Source organism: Phodopus roborovskii, unplaced genomic scaffold, assembly GCF_943737965.1.
Source record: "Phodopus roborovskii unplaced genomic scaffold, PHOROB, whole genome shotgun sequence".
NCBI lineage: Eukaryota > Metazoa > Chordata > Mammalia > Rodentia > Cricetidae > Phodopus > Phodopus roborovskii.
In genome coordinates this window covers 42,496,725-42,516,912 of record NW_026126407.1, presented here as the reverse complement: position 1 = coordinate 42,516,912, position 20,188 = coordinate 42,496,725, and the positions used below count along the sequence as shown (strand labels likewise).

Here is a 20,188-nt window from a genome sequence, read left to right as displayed (position 1 = left end):
AAAATATGGACACACACACACACACACACACACATTTGTCTCTCACACATAGACTATCTCTCTCTGACACATACTCTCTTCCTCTGCCTCTCCCTGTCACACACACAGAGTATACACACTTACTTGAAAGAAAAGTGCTTGGCTTATCCACTGCTGAACCCTAAGAATCTCACATGGTGCTAATATTGGGAGTCTTCTTTAATAAAAAGCTGAGCAGACATCTCTGTGGGAGCAGAGGCTTCCTTCTATCTGAGCCACCTCTCATGTTCTGTCTATATATGTCACCAGGGAAACCTCTGGAGGTCTGGAATAGGGGCTTAGGCATCTGTGCTGACGCATTGCTTTGCTAGTAATGATAACATTGACATGGGGGAGAACTCAGGCCAGGGCTTTGCTTTAGAAGAAACTCACTTCTCACTATCCTTCCATGCGGTGCCCTTCAGAGAGGAGGAAACTCCCCTGACACTCTGGGCCCCTAGCCTTAGGCCTTTTGGTTTATTAGCCAGAAAGAGAGAGAGAGAGAGAGAGAGAGAGAGAGAGAGAGAGAGAGAGAGAGAGAGAGAATTTGAAGCATGCATTTCTAGTATAGGCCCCTGTCAGCAGACTCCTTCTGGGGTAGGAAGGGCTCTCAGAAAAGTTATTTCAATGGAACAGACGTGAAGTGGTCAGGGAATGCCCCAGAATACTCACTGCACCATCCCTCCATTTTCCTGGACATGAATTTGTAGTGCCCTGGGTTGCCAGCACTAGAGTGCTACCATCAAGTGTAGGACCCTCCCCCAGATGTCCCGCAGTCTCCCAGGACAGCCACCTGACAGGATGCTATGCTGTACCCAGGCAGCAAAGTCTCACCTGTCACGTAGTTCTTCAAATCCAGCTCGTTGCTGAGCGGATTGTTATTCTTGAACATGTACAGGTTGAAGGGGGCCGGCTCCTTGCCCACATTTCTCCACATGGTGTAGTCAGGCGATGTCCATCGTCCCGCCAGCACGTCGTAATCACGCTGAGTGAAGTGGACAAGCTTGGTGAGGGGATCATAGAGTCCCCCATGGAAGCCAATGACCATCTGAAAGTCAGGGTTAGAGTCATAGTAAATCTCCCCGTAGGCTGTGTACTGCAGTTGCTTGATCATGAGGCCATTGATGCTAAACACAGCCAGGGGGGTCCCAGTGTTATCCGAGGCAACGTAGTACTCCTCCCCACTGCTGCTCTCCATGGCAAAGAGGTGGCCCTGGAGGTCATAGTAGAGAGAGGTGATCTCAGAATTGGAATGGTTGTAGACATGGGTGATGCGTGTAGGGTTGTGGAGGTCAGAGTAGAAGTACTGTAGGTGGTGGCCCAGGTTGGTCTTGTAGGAAGCTCGTCGGCCCACGCCGTCATAGCGGTATTGCACACTCCACCCACTGGCCTTGTTGTATGCTCTGGTAAGAAGGCCCTTGGAATTATATTCAAAGATGTCAGATCCTCGCTGGCACAAATAGCCATCGTCATCGATTTTGTACTGCACATCTCCCAGCCTGGTTATCCGGTCACGGAGGTCATAGCGTAAGGGCATGAGGCGAGCACTGTTCCCTGGGTTTAGCAGGTGCAGGTTCCCATTGAGGTCATAACTATAGCGCCAGGTAGGTCGGTCATTGACTGCCACACTCTGGAGCTGACCATCCCCATCATAGTCATAGGTATACTTTGTGGTGTTGGCATAGGGCCCCAATTTCAATTCCCTCTTGATGACCCTACCCATGCTGTCATATTGCACTGTCATCCAGTACATGAGGGACCGGAACATCTCATATTGCACCTCCTTGATGCGCCCATGGGTATCAAAGTGCTTGCTGAGAGTCATGACAGCAGTGGTGATGATCTGGTTGATGTCATAGTAGATGACCCCAAACTTGCCAAAGTGTTCCACCTTGCCAGAAATCTCATCATAGCGGTAGAGGTCAACAGGAAGAGGAGTCTCACTTATGACGGGTTTGATGCTGGCGATGCGGAAACTGTTGTCGTGATAGGTGTAGTCAAACCTGGCGTTGATCATGCCTTCTTCAGAGAACCGGTAAATCTGCTTATCCACAAGGGGCCCAACCTTTCGGTACCTGATGGTACAGGAGAAGCCTCCGCTTTGGAGATTAACCATCTTCAGAACACCAGTTGTCTCATCATACCCAAAGGTGACAGCGGTGCTGTCATAGACTATCTCTGATAACTTGGAGAGTTTTCCATACTTGTAGAACACTTGGCGCCCAGTGCCCAAGAAAGATGTCTTTAGGATGCGGCCATCATCACTGTAGTCAAAGATGACTGATGCATTGCTTTCGGGTGGGTTGTAAATGTTTCGGATGTAGCCAATGGAGGTGTGTGTGGACATGCTGTGCCGGGCGACACTGGGCATAGTGACTGCGTGGAGGCGTTCAGAGGAGTCATACTCAAATATGTATTGACGTTGGCTCTGCAGCAGGAGGACCATGGACTGGGAAAGAAATAGGAACAGATGAGTTGACTCTTTCTGACCAAGCACCCAAATGATTGAATTAACTCCAATTCCCAATGTGTCAGTTCAAAAGTCATGGAGGTCAGAGAACTTTTCCCCCTTCATTTCTTTTGTTTTTATTTTTTTTCCCTTCCTTCCTCTCTCCCTCCCTTCCTTCCTACTTTTGAGACAGAGTTCTTACCACATAGCCCTGACTAGCTTTGAACTCACTATGTACACCAGGCTCACTTGCAAATCCACAGAAATCCACCTGCAATCCCTCTGCCTCCCAAACACTGGGATTTTAGGTGTGTGCCACAAACACTTGACTGTGCGTGGAGCTTTGACCAAATCCTAAATAGGCTCATATGGTACTGATGGTTCACGATGATAGCTCAGAGCAGACCTTAATGAGGAACTTGTGAAAAGGTATACTGTCTCAGTGGGCCTAGGCAGGGTCTGAGAGCCTACATTTGGCTTCCCAAAAGATGATATAACTTTGCCTGTAGTGAGTGTGGAGGGCCTGGCAGAAAGCATGGCGTGTGTCCCCAGGTTCAATGGTAAGAACTCTGGTTAGAGCTGATCTGCCACTGGGCACACTGGAGAGAAGTGTGCATGCTGTTTTTATTGCCTTTGATAAAATCTGGAAGCACATCTTCCTTTGAGAAACCGTGAGAAAATGAAATTCCCCACAATCAGTGACCCTGGGAAGAACTAGCCTCAGCAAGAGGCAGCTGGAAGACCCCCGCCTCCCAGACAGCCACTCCAGAACACCATGGTGGAGTGAGAATGGTATTAGTATGGGCTCTGTAGAGCTTCTGTAGAACTAACTGCTTTGTATGTGAGTTATACATGTGTGTATGTGCACATGTGTATTCACGCATATGTGTGTACATTTTACCTGTGCATGTCCACAGAGGCCAGAGGTTGACATTGGCTGTCTTCTTCAGTTGTTCTCCACTATGTATGTAGGTAAGTATTTTTGAGACAGAATCTCAAAGCCTGGCTGGCTTGGAACCCACAGAGATCTGACTGCACCTGCTGTGAGGGGCTGGGACTCACTGTCACCTGTGGTACCACTTTACTTTTTGACATAGGTTCTCTCAGTGAACCTAAACTGTCTAGAATGGCCAGCAAACATCCGAGCGTTCGTTCCCCTCTCCATTCTCACTCACCCAGCACTGGGATTACAAGTGTGCACCACCATGCCTGATTCTGGGGATTTACAGGGAAGTGGCCAACACTTTACCCATTGAGCCATCTCCCCAGCCCCTGTGACTTAGCTATGTAATGTTTTGGTGTGAAAGGAAGACTCTTGGCCTGTACCAAGGGTGGAACAAATGAAAGGACCTGTCCAGAAACGAGAAGGTCAGGGAAGCATTCCAAGGTCTCAGCAAGTGCTCTTAAGCAGCCTCTTCATTCTGTTCTCTCACTAGACCTTTCTCCAGTGAGGATCCCCAAGTTGGTACTGACAGACACAGGGGACTATGCAGAGAGAAACTCCTGGCTGCTTTGGCCAAAGTGGGAAGGTGTAGCTGTTTGTACTCTGGTTTCTTGCAGACTTCCCTCCCCTAGTGGCTTAATTTAGGGCAAGCAGAAGTGATGCAGTGAGTTCCCAACTCCTAAGTAATGCTTTGTCTTGCTGTCTGTCAGTGGATGGCTCTGTTCGATTCAACATCACTGCCTTTTCCGTTTTCATTTTTGTTTTCTTAATTAAATAAAAACGATTCATCCTTTTTGCTATTACTTGCTGTCTAGCATCTTTTTCTTCTTCTTTTATTGGTAAAAGCCCTGAGCTATGAATAACAGTTTTCTGTGGGCTCTTTCTCCCCCTCAGTGCTGGGGGAATATGAGGGGAGCCCTGCAGAGTTAGCAAAGACATTAAGATGACTTATGGCTAGGTATCTCAGGCTGGCTGAGGAAGGGAAGTGTCGGGGTGAAAGGCAGGGGTGGTGATGGTAGTGGGGAAGATGCCCTGCTGATGGGTGGTGTGACATGGTTACCCACCTTGTCAAGATACGAATAGCTCCAGACCTTCCCGTCGGCGAACATGCGGGACACAATCCGGCCCTGCTTGTCAATGTCTGTTCTCTCACTCATGGCCCCACGTTGAAGCCCAGCCAAGCGTCCATTGAAGAAGTAGGAGACATTGACAGCTGCCAGCCCACTGCTTGGGAGCCACAGGAAGGGGCGGCCCACCTGATCATAAATGATCCTTAGGGTGAATTTCCGGTGGTCATCATAGATTTTCTCTGTGCGGATGTTCCGGTCATAATCAATGGACAGGAGATTCCTCCCGTGGACCTGGGGAAACACAAGGGTGCCAGGGTGAAAGGCACATACCAGGCTGCAGTGGAGGATCCAGCTGGAGTGATCAAGGAGGCAGTTTGAGGAGGAGGAGGAGGGAGAAACATGATATTCCATTTATGTTTAAGTGTCAGTGTTTCTGCACGCATAGGAAATGGCAAGTTTTACATCATGCTTTGGGACTGAAGTGAGGCTGCCTTGGGTCTCCAGCCTTTGGGCAGCCTGTGCCCTGCAGGATTACAAAGGCTGACATCACATCCTGGAAAGCGTACATGGGGAAACTGTGTGGTGTACAGAGTTCACAGCTGTATGTCACAGCCCCGACTCAAGGCTTCTGAGCATCTTACCGTAAGTCTACACTCAGAGTAAGACAATTTATGTTTTTCCTACAATAGAATCCTTTTTTTCTTTTTGGCATATCTTCAGTCACCAAATCTAATAATCTTTAAGAGCAGGTGCTATGATTTCTTATGAAATATTGTGTGAAGGTGGCTAAATGTGGGTACAGAGGGCTCAGCAACCCACAAAAATCTGGGACTATAAATATAAAAAATATAACTGCAAAATTCCAATAGGAAGTCTTTTATTTTAAGTATCTAGAGGAAAATCTTGCCGTTTCGAAACACTGTTGAGGAGACCTCAGCAGGGCTGTGACTTCCAACAAAGGGAAAAAGTGATTTACTTAGATTTGAAAGGAACAGGGGAACACGTCCAGACATAATTTAATATTTATTTAGAAGTTGATCTGATCAGAGGAGAAAGGCTGTCTCAAAAGGCAGAGCTGGGAGACTAGACTCTGGTTAGGGGCAAAGGAGAGGGACTCCTGGGACCCTGAGAGCCCCGAGTGCATGTCTGCAAGTGAATGAAATGAAGCTGGCTCAGCCCAGACTCTTACAACATAATTTACTGCAACTCCACACGTCCCTGGGGTGGCTGCTGAGAGAAGGGGAGACAAAACATGCAGGCGAAGAGTTAGTAGCTGTCTGCTGCCTCCTCATCTGACCCTCCTAATGCAGCTGCTCTTAATGAAGATGGTAGTGATGACGACAGGAATGCTAACAAGACGCAGGTGGGCTGACCACTAACCCAGGAGGGGCGAGGTCAGAGACTTTGTTCAAATCCATTGCTCAGTGCTCACCAAGACTGCTCGACACAGGAGGGAACCCAGAGACAGCATACACGTGTTCAGAGTCACCCAGTAGGGGCTGTGGGATGGCTCAATAGGTAGGAGATCTTGCTGGGCAAGCATAAGGATCCGAGTTCAGATTGCCTGCACCCACATCTAAAGCTCAGGGTGATCGAGTGTCCCTGTTACCTCAGTGCTGTGGGGATGAAGATAGGAAGATAGATGGGGCTTGCTGGATGTCACATAAGCTCCAGCATTAGTGACAAACCCTATATGAACAACGACAACAAAGATGGGAGAGTGACAGCAGGATGTACTCCTATTTTCTCCATGCTTGGGCACAGGTGAACACACGAATGACACACACACACACACACATACATACACACACACACACACACACACACACACACAAAACATTGTGCAGCAGAGGAATCAAGTGTTTGTCTGAACTTAGGAGTGACTAATCTAGTCAGCTCCTTTCCCATTTGACCTGTGTCGTTGCTTCCTGAACTTCCTTCCACCATGTGCCCGGTGCTAATGGGAGAAAGAGGCTGAAGGGGCAAGTAAGGCATGGGCCCAGCCCTGGAGGATTCTGTTTTTGCAACTTGTAGGGAGACTGAGAATAATGTTAGCCCTACAGGGGTCTGCATTCTGGGGAAAAGCTCCGTGTACAGGTAAAGAACTGCTTTTCCCAGCATCCTTTGGGGATGGGAGCAGTCTGCAAAGAGGAAGTAGTAGTTACTGTCTATTTGAAGAGCTATTCTTGGGAGAAAGCTGGCTCAGCTGAGAAGTCGCCAGCTTTTGCCTTTCCCACATTCCACTTTTTCATTGGTGAAATGTGGATGCAATGACTGATTGGTGCCTAAGTGTCCACTTTATGAATATGAGTTTTTTTTTTTTTTGGAAGAGTTTTCTATTGTAGTGCAGGCTTGTCTGGAACTCACTTATATGGCTCATGTTATAGTTCCTGCTATAAACTCAGACTTCTAGCAATCCTTCTGCTTCAGTCTCCCAAGTACTGGGATCATAGGTATAAGCCACTATGAGGTGATTTTTGAGGATGGAACCTCTTAAGATGGTGGCTCAAAGAGGACAAAATAGCCTAGACTCTTGCTGTCAGTAATCTACATATCCATGAATGGTTTCCTTCTAGGCTTTTTTGCTTGTTTTTGTTTTATTTTTTGAGGCTTTTTTTTTCCTCTGTGAAACAATCCTGGCATTAGAGGCGTGCACCATCACTGCCTGGTGCTTCTAGGCTTCATCATAAGGAAATATAAACCTATATCTCATATAAGCCTTTGATACTTCTTTTAGCTTTGTTTCATCTTATTTTATATGCATGGGTGTTTTGTCTGCATGTGTGTACTATGTGTGTGCAGTGCCTGTGAAGGCCAGAAGAGGGCACTGGATCTCCCGGGATGGGAATTGTGAGCAGACATGCAGGTGCTGGGAATTGAGCCCAGGTCTTCTGGAAGAGCAGCCAGTACTCTTAATTACTGAGCCCTCTCTCCAGCCCCTAGACTGTGTTACATCTAATTTCTGTCACTAGCATTTGAAAATAATGCACAATCTCCTGGTTGGTACTTTCTGTAACAACAGTATTTTGATCTTCACAATTTCTGTAGAAATCTCTCTCTCTCTCTCTCTCTCTCTCTCTCTCTCTCTCTCTCTCTCTGTGTGTGTGTGTGTGTAGGAACATATATATGGAGGTCAAGTGTCAATATTGGGTGAAACAGCGTCACTCAGAGTCTCACCAATTTGGCTAGATTTGCTGGAGGGCAAGCCCAGCATGCTGCCTCCACCACCCCAGCACTGGTATTACGGGGTACACCAATGTACCCAGCATTTATGTGGATGCTGGTGGTCAAACTCAGGCTCTCATACTTGACTGGCAAATACTTCAGCAAATGAGTCATCTCTACACTCCCTAGAAACAGCGGTGACTGAGCACGAGGGGTCACTTCCACAGCTGCACAAGAGGATTAAATTCAGGGCTCCTAGAGGTCCCCAGGCCCTTGCTGTTTCCGTGGAACCCTCCCCAAGAGGGGAAGACCAGGTGTATAAGCCAGAGTGTAGAGCAGACAGTGAACCTGGGGATAGAGACAGGAACTACGGTGATTGGGATTTGAAAGGAGATTCAAGAGTTTAAGGGGAATATTCCTATGAACAGACTTGCACTGCCTGGGAAGAGGGTCTGGGAGCCAAAGTGAGAGGGCAGCTTTTTCCTTTCCTTTCCTTTCCTTTCCTTTCCTTTCCTTTCCTTTCCTTTCCTTTCCTTTCCTTTCCTTTTTTTCCTTTCCTTTCCTTTCCTCTCCTCTCCTCTCCTCCCCTCCCCTCCCCTCCCCTTCCCTTCCCTCCCCTCTCCTCTTTTCTTTTTTGTTTTAAACATCCAAAACTTAATGTTGTCAGAATTCTTGGGAACCTTGTCACAAGTCAGTCATCATTTCAGAGCAAACATTCAGGAGGGTATTGACTCCCTAGCTTACCCAGGACCCAGGAAAGACATTTGGAAAATCACTAGTTGGTGCTGGCAAATGTGAGATTTCTATTAAAAGCCCAGCCCTTTTCATAATTAAATGTAATAAATTCACTGAAAGCCCCACCAAAGAGTTTAGGCCAGTTGTGTAATCTAATCAAAAATATTTAATTCTAAGGGCAGTGTCTATAAGGAGGGTGCTGGAGCTGTGCAGTGTGAGCCAATGGAGGGTCCACCAGGCGTGCTTGGCTTTCTGGGGGTGCCTGCCCCCCAGTTTAGAGCATGCAGGGGCTTTAATTTAGCCACACTGTTCTCTTATTCCAAATTAAATTACCCGACTCGCAATATTTAAATTAACCTTGAGGCTTCCTGGAGAACATAAAAGTTATTTTGAATTATTTTCACTGCCAGGATCAGCACAATTCCCTTCTCAGCCGGCTCGGCAGGCATTCAGCGATAGAGAAACCAATTTTTAAATTAATACAATTTTGTGTTTGTAAGGAAGCCATTATTTTTAATTATCGGGCGTTTTCCTCAGCCTAGCTTCCCCAGTTAATAAAACTCAGCTATTTAGCATGGTTTTTATTTTTGCAGAGGGCAGATTTTGGGAAATAGTTTCCCCTCTGGGATCTCCCCCCAGCGTGTTTTGATCTCACCAAGCGCATGCCTGTCACAGGAAGGCTCATAAAAAACCCAGAGAAAAGGAAACACTGTCGTCAAAATGGCCCTGCTGGGCCCATCACGGATGACTCTAACTCAGCTCTAGGGGCACCAGGAGTGTGTGATCTGAGAAACACGAAGGAGGAAATTACACTGTGCTAGCCCCCTCCCAGGAAATGGAACTGTAACACAGCAGGACAGATTTCAGCTAGACACACAGAAGAACCCTTTGCCCATTTTGGCTCCCAGGATGGGAAACCCAGGGAGGTGAAGGAGGGATGTTGTGAGAGTCTCCAACATTTAAAAGCAGATATGCCTGCCTTTGAGTTTAGCTATTCACTTACCTAAAGGAAAAGCCTGGCTAGGTGACATTCTCATTCCCTTTCTGGGTCAGTCCTTGGGGACTTGAAAGCATCCATCCCCAGATGCCACTGAATAAGACCCAACACCACATGGGGATCAGCATTTGTGCAGACAAAACAACTTGGTATAAATTTAATATTAGCTTAAATAATACATCATTAGAGGGAGAGCCTCTGTAAACACATTAAATAATGGATTCCCCGAGCAAACATTATTTTTGGATGACTAGTGCTTTTGGGCGATGATGTGGAGTGGGAAAAGGGAAAAATCTGACTCTTGAGTCATAGTTTGACATTGATTAACTGTGTCATTGCAGAGCCACATCTTCACTGACAGTGCCTCAGTTTCCCAACTGTGATGACTTGCAAGGTCTTGGTGAATAGGTAATTTATCTTAGTATTCCATGTCCCCGGGGCCATGTGTGAGTATGGAGGTTGGAATAGGATGAATGTATGAGTCCTGTCAATTCTGATCATCTAAAGTGCTGGTATGGAAAGTTAAGACTAGAAAATGCCACTTAGGTGAATGTCAAATATCTGAAGAGCTTTGCTCTAAACAACAGTCAGAGTTATTCTGGAAGGTTCTCCCAACCTAGAACTAAGGGAGAGGTAGAAGGGAGTGCTGTTTCATGACTTCAAGTCAGAATCCCATCCATCTATCCATCCATCCATCCATCCATCCATCCATCCATCCATCCATCCATCCATCCCTCTATTCATCATTCTATCCATCCATATTTACCAAGTACCGACTTGAGTGCTTGCTACTGTGACAGGCACTGATGCAGGGCCAGCCAGCTTCCAGGAGAGGGGACAGTGGAGACAGGTGAAATGCGAATGAGCATCAGTGCAGTAAAATGAGAATGAATATCAGTGCAGTGAAAATTAGCAAGCAAGTGCAGAATGGGGCGGGACCTGGGCCCAGCACAGGGCTTGACAAAAACATTCCTTGCCCTGAATTTCTAATCTACTAGGTCCAGATGGTTTTCAGCTCACTTGGCCCTGTCCCCTCACCCATGAAAGAAGGAGGGCAGAGAGGAAGTACCAGCTTGGGCACTTCAGTCCGAGACTGGGATTGGATACCCTACTAACTCCCTTCTCCCAAATAAATTTGAGGGCTCTGAAAAAAAATTCAAACACAAACAACCCACCAACAAGGGGGTTGAGAGCATATTTACTTTTGTAGAGGACCTAGGTTGAGTTCCCAGCTGTTGGGCAGCTCACAACTGTAACTTCAGCTTTAAGGAATCCGGTGCCTACTTCTGGACTCTGAGGGTAGATGGCACTGCTCCAAATGTATACATAATTGGAAAAAAATAAAACAAGTCCTTAACACAACAACAATAACAATGACTTTATAATACAATAAGTTGTCCAAAAGTAAAGTACTGTTTCCTTAGGGCAATCTATGGTTTACTGTGAGCAGAGGCTAGCCCTTCTAATTATGTATAATTTAAGCTAATATTCAAATTCAATATGCTGCAAACTGCTCTGGATGTATCACCAGGCTCCCAAGGACACACAGGGTCTTGTCTGTTTTGATCATAAATACACATTGAGTGGTCAGTAACTGTGTCAAGACTATAGTGGGTGCTAGAAAAAGAAAACACTAGGCAAGTGAAGACTGAATGCATCATGGCATGGAAGGACAGAATCCAGGCTTTCAAGACAATAGATGCATGCTAACAAAACTGTCTGGGCAGGCCCTACACAGGACTGAGTTTAGGATGGCATGATCATGCACACACATGCATGCCTACTTCCACTTTGCTTCAGACACACTATAATTTGTTATATAAATAAAAGTGATATACACCAGTATGCAACTGTGGTATCATATTATGGCAACCAAAACAAAATTACTAACTTCCACTTCATATTGGAATACTGATAACACGGATACCAGCATCACAATGGAAGATTATCTTGGAAACAATTTTTCTTTTGTTCTGCTACCTACCATGTAGCTGTTTCTTGCATTTGCAATCTCTATGTAAATCACAATCAAGAAGAAATACCCTAGTGACATAAGCCCTCTTTTTTTTTTTTTTTTGAGAGAATCAGGTACAGATCCAGGCTAGGAAAGAGAAGAGGTTTTAACTGGTAATGGAAGTGTTTGTGTTGGTTCCCCTCTCCCAGAAGCCTAGGAGATGGGCCTCTGGTTTGTCTTGTGGCCAGACTCTGGAGAGGATGGAGGGTAGTATATACATACATACATACATACATACATACATACATACATATTCCTAGCTTAGCATCCTTTCCTTTTGGTGTGGGACCCTCTTTTTCCCAAACCTTCCTCAGTCTACATGACTCCCTTATAAGAGTCAGGTTTGGACATATGACATGAGCCTGGCCAATTACGGGTCTCTAGCCCCCTAACCAGTGAGTAGAGCAGGGATATGAACTCTACCCATTTACCCATGTCAGGTCAATCACAGTTCCTTCATGGAACTTTTTCTTTTCTTTTCTTTTCTTTTCTTTTTAAACTCAGAGATTCAGTCCTCTGGTTTTACTAAGCAGAAATGATGTAAGACTTTGGCCAAGTCTTCTTGACCCTTATGTGAAGAGAGTACCCCTCCCCAAGAAAATTAGGCCCACTGCCTAAATAAACACTGTTGGGGAGAGGGAAGGGGGCTACAGGAACGAGAAGAGAGCAATGTTAGAGGCCCACTATGGGATACAATGCATGCCCTTTTATCATGCTATCTTGAATATGTTTTGTAGAGAAAGATTCTGGACAAATGGGGGGGTGCATGAGGAGGAGCAAGTGTTTCCAATGTCCACCTTCTTGGGGCAGTGGAGAATTTACTTGGTAAACATCTTCAAAGTGGAGCCTAAGAGGGTGCATTTATCACATTTTCCCACAGGACACTGGTCACCAGTATGGTAATGTGACATGGTCCCTGCAGCCATGGAGCTGAGATATGCTGTGAAGTAGTTATTTTCTTTGAAACATCAGAGAGGAAAATGAGAGGTGTGACAGAAAGCAACAGGAGGAACTCTTCCAAGACACAGGTCTTTGGGGGTCATGATAAAACTCCCGTTTTGCCTGACCCTGGGCAGGAAACATGGGGCTGAACCTTCAAATTCTGTCTCAGTATTGTCATCTTACATGTAACAGTATTGCATCTTACATCCAGTCTAAAAGGAAGAGTGTCATTGTCTAAGACATATCTCTGATTGGAGGACCGTGACAAGCTAGGTCACCAGGAAGGGTTAGGACTTCACTGGCTGTTCTGATGTAGGAAAGTTCTTTGCTGAGAAATTTTTGATACCTCTCAACACCAAACTACTCAGAGTCCAGCCTCACACCCCAAGTGGTCAGACTTGTAGGAGTTGGCCGGTGCTGGGGAGAGGCTGGTTTAGCCTGTGGCATTGCCAGTTGCTACCCTAGCTACCTAGACTCACTCCAGATGCTGTACCTGGGGAACCATCTATGCCATGGCTGTGACCAGCCACATCTTTAACTTCCTTCCTGGTCTCCTCATCCTAGAAGGCAGGGCTGGGGTCATACTGCCACCCACACCTATTCTGGCTTTCAGTGTCTGGTTTCTCTCCATCATGTTCAGAGTCTGGCACAGCCTTCCTGGTCTACACAATCACGTGAAAGGCCTCTTGGAAGTCAGTATTGCACGGCAGCCAGGCTTGCTGCCAAATCCTATTAATCATGTGTGTTGCAATTCTCCCAGGCCTCTCCTCTTCTCTCCCCCCCCACCCCTGCTGGAGACCAGCTTCTAGTTTGCATTACTGTAACAGCTCTGAGCTGTCCCTCTCCTCCTGTCTGGTCTCCTCCTCTCCTGTCTGGTCTGTCTTTCCCTGTGCCCAGGGAAGCTGGAGAGATCTTTCTAATCCACATATCCCCACACATCACTCTGCTAATTAAGCCCTGGGACAACTCTCCATGGCTCTCAGGATAAATACCACTCTAGCATAATATTCCCTTCCATGTGGTTCTGGCTACTTACTCTTAGGTCTCATGAGTTTTGGAGGTTTTCCTGACCGACTCTGCCCCCCCCCCCCCAATGTCCCAGTATCCTGGGTGTCTCTCTGTCTGGAAACTTCTTTCCCATATCTCTGCCTGGCTAATTCCTGATGCTCCTTAGAATTGACTCCAATTTCCCTGAAACCCTCTGCTGTCAATCCTTTGACCTGATTTGGGTTCCCCAAATTTTTTGGTTTCTCCCTGGCAATCAGAAGAGTAATTTTCCAAGCTTCCTTGGGGTTAACCCAACTGTCCTCTCCTGGGCATGTGGAGTGGATGCATGTGCCATTCAGGCCAGCTCACCAAGCTCCCTTGGAGCGTTAAACAATTCCTCTTCTATAGCCGCCTTCAGGGTCATGCGTGCTTGATGTGGCAGCATCCCAACATGGAGTAACTGGGTCTAGTCATCATTAACAGTTGCTGTGTGTGGTGGCTCACGTGGATTGTGATGAGTTAAGTCCCTGAAGCTTCAGGGCCTATTTGTTACTTGTTTCTGACTGACACAGTATGTGCCCCTTTCCTTGTGGTACTGCCTTAACATTGTAACATCTTCACTAGAACTTAAGCTCCCTTGGTAGAAGGACTCTGCTTTCTTTTTCTCTAACAAAGATCAGGCAGCCAGTGAACCCTTCCCTGAATGGATGAAAGATGCTTGGCTCTATGACAGATGGAAAGGAAGTGAAAAGAGATGGCAAGGTGGACCATAAAGAGAGAAGTTGTCTCACTATGGACCGAGATGGCTGGTTTGCCATGGGTGCCGACAGATGACGCTAGTTTAAGGGCTACAAACTTCCTGTAAGGGATGAAAGCACAGGTAGGGAAGGCCATGCCGAAGTCCGTGAATCCACACTGCACTGAGCACCTCCCCCACACCTTTCTTCCAACAGCTCCCCTTGCAATTTCCAGGAGTTTCTTTTATTTCATTCACTAAACAGTTTATGAACTGAATTAAAATAAATGAGATGCAAATAAATTCCAGGCTTTCTCCCTCATTTTCAAATTACATTTTCAGTCCACTCAACCTGTTATAATCTCATAGTGATTTTCATTTAAGAGAGCTAAATGGATATGTGATTATTGTTACAGGAACGAACACCAGACAATTAAATGTTGAGGTGTTGATAGATAAAACTGTGTTTTGATTTGCATAAACATGATGCCAGCAAGTCTAACCCTGGCAGAAATTCAGTTATAAGACTTGCGTGCCTAACTTCTGTTAATTACCACAAGTACCATTATTAAGAATTTTAATATTCAGAGTTGGGATTATTGCCATTTTATTTTAGGGCCACATTTATCTTTATTTTGAAAACTTAGTCAAAACGCATAACTAATTTATCAAGGAAGAGGCCCGATTACTACTTATAATCAACTTCTACAGTGCAGCATATCAAAAATCAATTACACAGCCCTGAATCCAGTCATTAAGGATTTAGCCACTAATCTCATTCCATTTTTGTCTTTAGGAAGATACTGCAGCTTGCAACTTTGCAGATATCAGCAGAGGGAAAAAAAAACATGGAAGTCTGCTGATAACCTAATGTGGAGAATTAAACTCTAGCCAGACAAAGGCAGAATCTTAATATGGGGTGGCCTGGCTCTGCAGGGTTGTCACCTGGCTGGCTGGGCTTCAGAAGTTATGACCCAAGTTTGGCAGGTACTCAGTCTTCTACTGGAAGGGATTTAGAGCATCATTTTGACTTTGCCTTCTTCTGTGGCTGACTGTTTTCCTAGAGCCTGTCTTGACCTGTGATTATCATTAGTCTACTTCTTGGCTGTCTTCTCTTTCATGCCCCTTACCCCTGGATGGAAATGGCAGGGAGGCCAGAGTTTTGCTGTGTGACATCTACCTAACTATTCAGCACAGGGCTAGGCCCTAAGTGCTCAGTGAACATGCTTCAGATATGGTGAAGACAGTTTCTGATCATCATCTCATCAACCCAGGAGAAGGATTGTCACCATGATAGGAGAGGTCCCTCTGTGTGACAAGAACAGGACCCACAGTGCTCTGATCATCTAAATAGGAAGATGTGTGGGGCTGTGCCTAAGAACACTGGCCAGAGAGATGGACCCAGGGTCAAGTCCTGGCTTAGCTTTGAATTTTAGCTATTATGTCCTGACATGTGATTAGCTTCTTTGAATCTTTGCTTCTCACCCTGGGATCCCAAAGGCTATTGAAAACATTATAGTATCACAGATAAAGCATTTAACTTAGTGCCCATAGCATAGTGCAGTGAGCGTGTTTCAGTTGGCTCTGGTATGGATGTCCTCAATAAATGCAGTTTTGTTAGCTTTTCAAAGATGTAACTTAGGGCTGCTCAAAACTTCCTGTTGCACATTTTTTGTTACTTCCTCTTGGGATATGTCTCTGATTCCTCAGGCTAGTAGACATCTTCCCGTGTGACCACACGGTATCCCCAAGAGGTCTGTCTTCACACACCCCGTGATCACTCAGTGTCTGCATTTCCGGAAGAATGCCACTTCTTGGCTGTAAATAACACACTATAATTTTGTTCTTCCAGTATTTAGAAAATTACCAAGCACACGGTAGACTCCAGCCCCCACTCACGTGTTGCATTGCCTAGAGAGTGACAGCTGAGGGAGGAGATGTCAGGTACAAAATGTAGATCAAAGCCACAGGGATTGTTGCCCAACTGCCTCAGGAAATGGAGGGATTTTCCTTATACCCAGAGGAATACATCTCTCACCTTCTGAAAGTGGAAAGGCATTCTGGAGACCTAACATTCCCCTCTGCAGTGTAAGGAAGGGGCCTGTCCCCTCCAAGTCTGTGGTAGGGCAAGAATTGATCTGCTTACCCGAAGCTTCCTCCCAAAGATGGTGACTTTGCCTTTGATCTGCTCCTTTCTCAGGCGCCACTCAATGGAGTTTAGGCCATTCTCCATGGGCAGTGAGATGTTGCAACGCCCAATAGTGGGGGTGATGGTGCCTGCGAGGACGTGGGGCTCGCTGTGGAAGCTGACACCCATGCCATTGGCATACATCACCCGCAGGGTTCCATTATTGCAGAGTTGGTAGCTGTTTCTCACTTGATCTGGAAGAATATTAGTGGGGGTGGGGATGGGGAGAGAAATTATCCACTCGATTAGTCAGGCGAGAATAGAACCCCTATTTTTTACAGGTTTCCATGGTACTTTGCAGCTGTCAGTCTGAGGCTGCCTTCAATTAGCACACACACAATGGGAAGGTGAGTAGCAGAGATGTTACTGATCCATGGGAAGGAAAACATTATTAATATGTGGCACTCCAGAAATAATTATGCCGTGATATTTTTCTTTTACTCACTGAAGACTATTAATAGCACATTTAAACATTTAAAGATGTCTATTGCCTACACAATTTGTGTCAATCAAATCCCTGAACTTTAACATATATATTTTAGCTTATATGAAAAAAAAATAAATGAAAGGCAAACTACTTCAATCTTTCCTCCCCTTTGGCCTATTGTCTAACCCGGGGTTGATGGTCTATGCACAGGTCAGAGGCACTGCAAGGCAAGTCCAGTGTTCATCAGAACAGTGAAGAGAAAAAGCTGCCTTCGCCTTCTTCATGGCACCATTGCTGCTCGTATCACTATGTTACCAAAGAGCTTGGGAAACACACACAGTATGAGGTAGACGGAGTCAGTGGAGGTTGATAATGTGTGTTTATCTTCCCGAATAGAATCTACACCAGTCAATCAGGCTCGTGACCTTTCCCTGTATCAAAGAATCCCATGCTGGAGCCCGCTTTTATAGGCACACTGTTTCCTCACCATCTGGTGAAGGAAGCAGGCTGGGCTGGCCTCTGAGATGCCAGCTTTGGGGGAGCGAGCAAGGTTGTCCCTGTCACTCAGTGACTCTGGCCATCATACAGAAGGACAGAATCTACATCGTTAATCATCTAGCGGAGCAGAAATAGAGCCATTGAAACAGGCTCTGCTGAGGGATAATAGTCTAGAAATGTCATCATTTATCTACTGAGAGGACACTTTTATCCTCTGACAACTGGCGAGCCCACCGACATTATATCTTAATTAAAGGAAAAAATTAATCTGTGAAATGCTGTTTCTTGCCAGCCCCTGTGCTTGCCCTGGACTGCATACAACAAAAACAACGGGTGGTCAAAGACCTTGGGGATCTGGGTCCTGGCAAGAGATTGCTCAAGAGCATGTTTGCAAAGGAGTCAGAATGGACTGGTGAAACCCAGATCCAGTGGCAGCCTGGAGATTAAACAGTACTTGAGGAAATAATGACAGTGATTGGGTCTTTAGAGGGTGCAGGAAATAGGTAAGAAGCCAGAAGAAAGTAGTTGGGGGAAAAACCAGATGTTTTTACATATGTAGGTTTCTCCAGATAATTAAACCTTTGGTGAGAGGGTATGACATTTCCCTGAATCTGAGAGATTTATTTTTACTTTGTTTTTTTTCCCCCTCTGAGACTGTTTGCTGGTAGAGTGGGTTTGCTGTAGACATTTGAGTAAGACAGGAAACAGAGGAATGTTCCAGATGTTTGGAAGTTCTCTCAGGTGACAGATTGCTGGCTCTGCAGTTGGGGGGTGAACTCGGGGCAGAGGAGTGTTGGGCTGGGGCCTTACCTTGCACCACTGTGTAGGAGGCCTCCACTGAAGAGAGGTTGGTGATCACAGTGACATCGTCATCACGGTTGGAGTTCTCAATATCAATGGTGATGGATTTCTCCATTTCCCGATGCAAACTGGTCACCACCCCCGTGGGGCGTGTCACATTGGTCAGCCGGCCCTCATGGTCATAGCTGAAGGAGAGAAATACTAGTTGGAAGCACAGCCTGTGGAGTCAGAAGTTTGCCTGAAACCTTAACCTGTCCTGAGGGTCCTGAGGAATAATGCTGTGGCTTTCTTGAGCCCTTTGACATCACTAATTTAACCTCAGTGGAAATCAGTCCACTGGTCCAAAGCTGTATGTTCTTAACTACACCCTCCTGAGCTAATGGAAATAGCTATTTGTAGGCATCCTTTGCTTTTTTGTGATCCACGTAGTCAATGCTCCTCAAATAGATACTTCATTTTGTTTTCTCTTTGCTAAGCAAAACTTTATTTAAGTCTCTCTCTGTGTGTGTGTGTGTGTGTGTGTGTGTGTGTGCGTGTGCGTGTGTGTGTGTGCGTGTGTGTGTGTGTGTGTGTGTGTGTGTATGGTGGGGTTGTGTGCACTCATGCCCATTAAAAACCAGAAGTGAACTGGAGTTTCAGGCAGTTGTTAGCTGCCCAATGTAGATGCTGGGAACTGGACTTGAGTGCTCTGGAAAAACAGGGAGTGCTTTTAATCACTGAGCTATTTCTATAACCCTTAAACTACACCATTTTCCCATTGGTTGTTCACTCAACCCAATCAAAATCTGGCATTTGAGATCATCTGAGCCTTAGTCTTTTTGCAATTCCTCATTCCATTCATCACCTTATAGACCTCTCAAGGTCATCCTGGGAAAAATTGCTACCTCCATATTCTGGCTACAAACCTAGTTTGGTCATGTAGTCCCTAACAAACCAAGCTCAGATATCCTACCCTGCTGGGAGGCTCACTGGATCTCAGTTGTCCTCAGCATCCATGTCTGGACATGCTAGGATCATATTTGCTGCCTGCACACTCCCTGGAGAGAGTCCTTTATGGATATGAGTGGTCTTTGCCCCTTTCTCAGAAGGTGGTTCTGGTTTTGCTTGGACCAGATGGAGAGTATTTCCCTTCTCTAGAAGACCACTGTACTGTTAGAGGCTCCTGTCTAAGGAGGTGAGGAAATGGCTCTTCCTATGGTCAGTATATAGAACCCTCTGAACTTGCTCGAATGGGCTTTCAGGAGAGATTGGGGCGGGGGGAGAGGGTGGAACAATGAGGCCTTTGCTTAGAGGATGAAATGGGACAGACGAGGAGCTCTTTCTGGACTGGGGAGAGAAACCCAGTTAGCAGGTTTTGAGTGATGGGTCCCAGAACTGGTACAGTAAAGCTTAAGGAGATTGTCCATGGAGCAGCCCACAGAAAAAATAACTAATAAAACATAGAAGGAGCTGGGGTACTTGGGCTGGTGACCTGGATCAGACTCAGAGTAACTTGGGAACTGTTACCTTTAGGGATAAGGGAACAGTCAAACTCTGGGGATGCTAAGTTGCATGGTCAGTGGGGTAAAGGTGGTGAGAGGGACAGGAAGCTTAGCCTGGATGTCCAGGCTCTTGTCTCTGTCCCACTTCTTGACTAGGGTGTTGTGCAGTGGAAATCCAGATAGCACCTTCCCCTCAGAGGCTTGATGTTGGCCTTCTAAGCCAAAGGGAACCCTCTGTTTTTCCTACAAAAGCAATGGCTTCTCAGAAGGGGGTTCAAAGGGTCTATTTATCATACTGACAAGTTAGAACTATACCGAAGAATCAGGGATTAAGGATTATTAAATAATTACCTATATATAAGACAGAAACCTAGGCAGCTGTCAAAATGAACAGCATGGATTCCTATTTATTGGTGCATGGACATGAGTGCATGAGCACGCACACACAGAAACAGACTTGAGTGGAAAAGGGGAGAACTGAGAATACTCCCTAGCACATGACTTTTTACATGTAGACCAGCATTTCTGCAAATAAGGATGTATAAATATTAACGGCATTTTTCAGTGTGGGATTTTGACTTTGTTTCCTTCTTTGAATATCCCCATGTTTTAGTAATCGATTTCATATTTTAGGAGCATAAAACTATTTTAATGTAAGAAAGGAAGCAATGATAGTGTTTGGGCTTTGAGTGTCTTGCCAAAGATCCACCATGCAGGGAACGCATTGAGCGTGTTCT

General features: G+C 45.8%; 1 protein-coding gene across 13 annotated transcripts in view; it reads right to left on the bottom strand.

The window, feature by feature from the left end:
• Tenm2 (teneurin transmembrane protein 2) overlaps positions 1–20,188 on the bottom strand; it is a 922,050-nt gene that overhangs the window by 14,341 nt on the left and 887,521 nt on the right. For all 13 annotated transcript variants that reach the window (XM_051180940.1, XM_051180941.1, XM_051180943.1 and 10 more), the window contains 4 exons: positions 17,980–18,155; positions 16,203–16,438; positions 4,475–4,771; positions 853–2,467 (listed from right to left, as the gene is read on the bottom strand). In XM_051180940.1, coding sequence (XP_051036897.1) covers positions 853–2,467; positions 4,475–4,771; positions 16,203–16,438; positions 17,980–18,155 — 2,324 coding nt within the window. The remainder of the gene's footprint in view (positions 1–852; positions 2,468–4,474; positions 4,772–16,202; positions 16,439–17,979; positions 18,156–20,188) is intronic.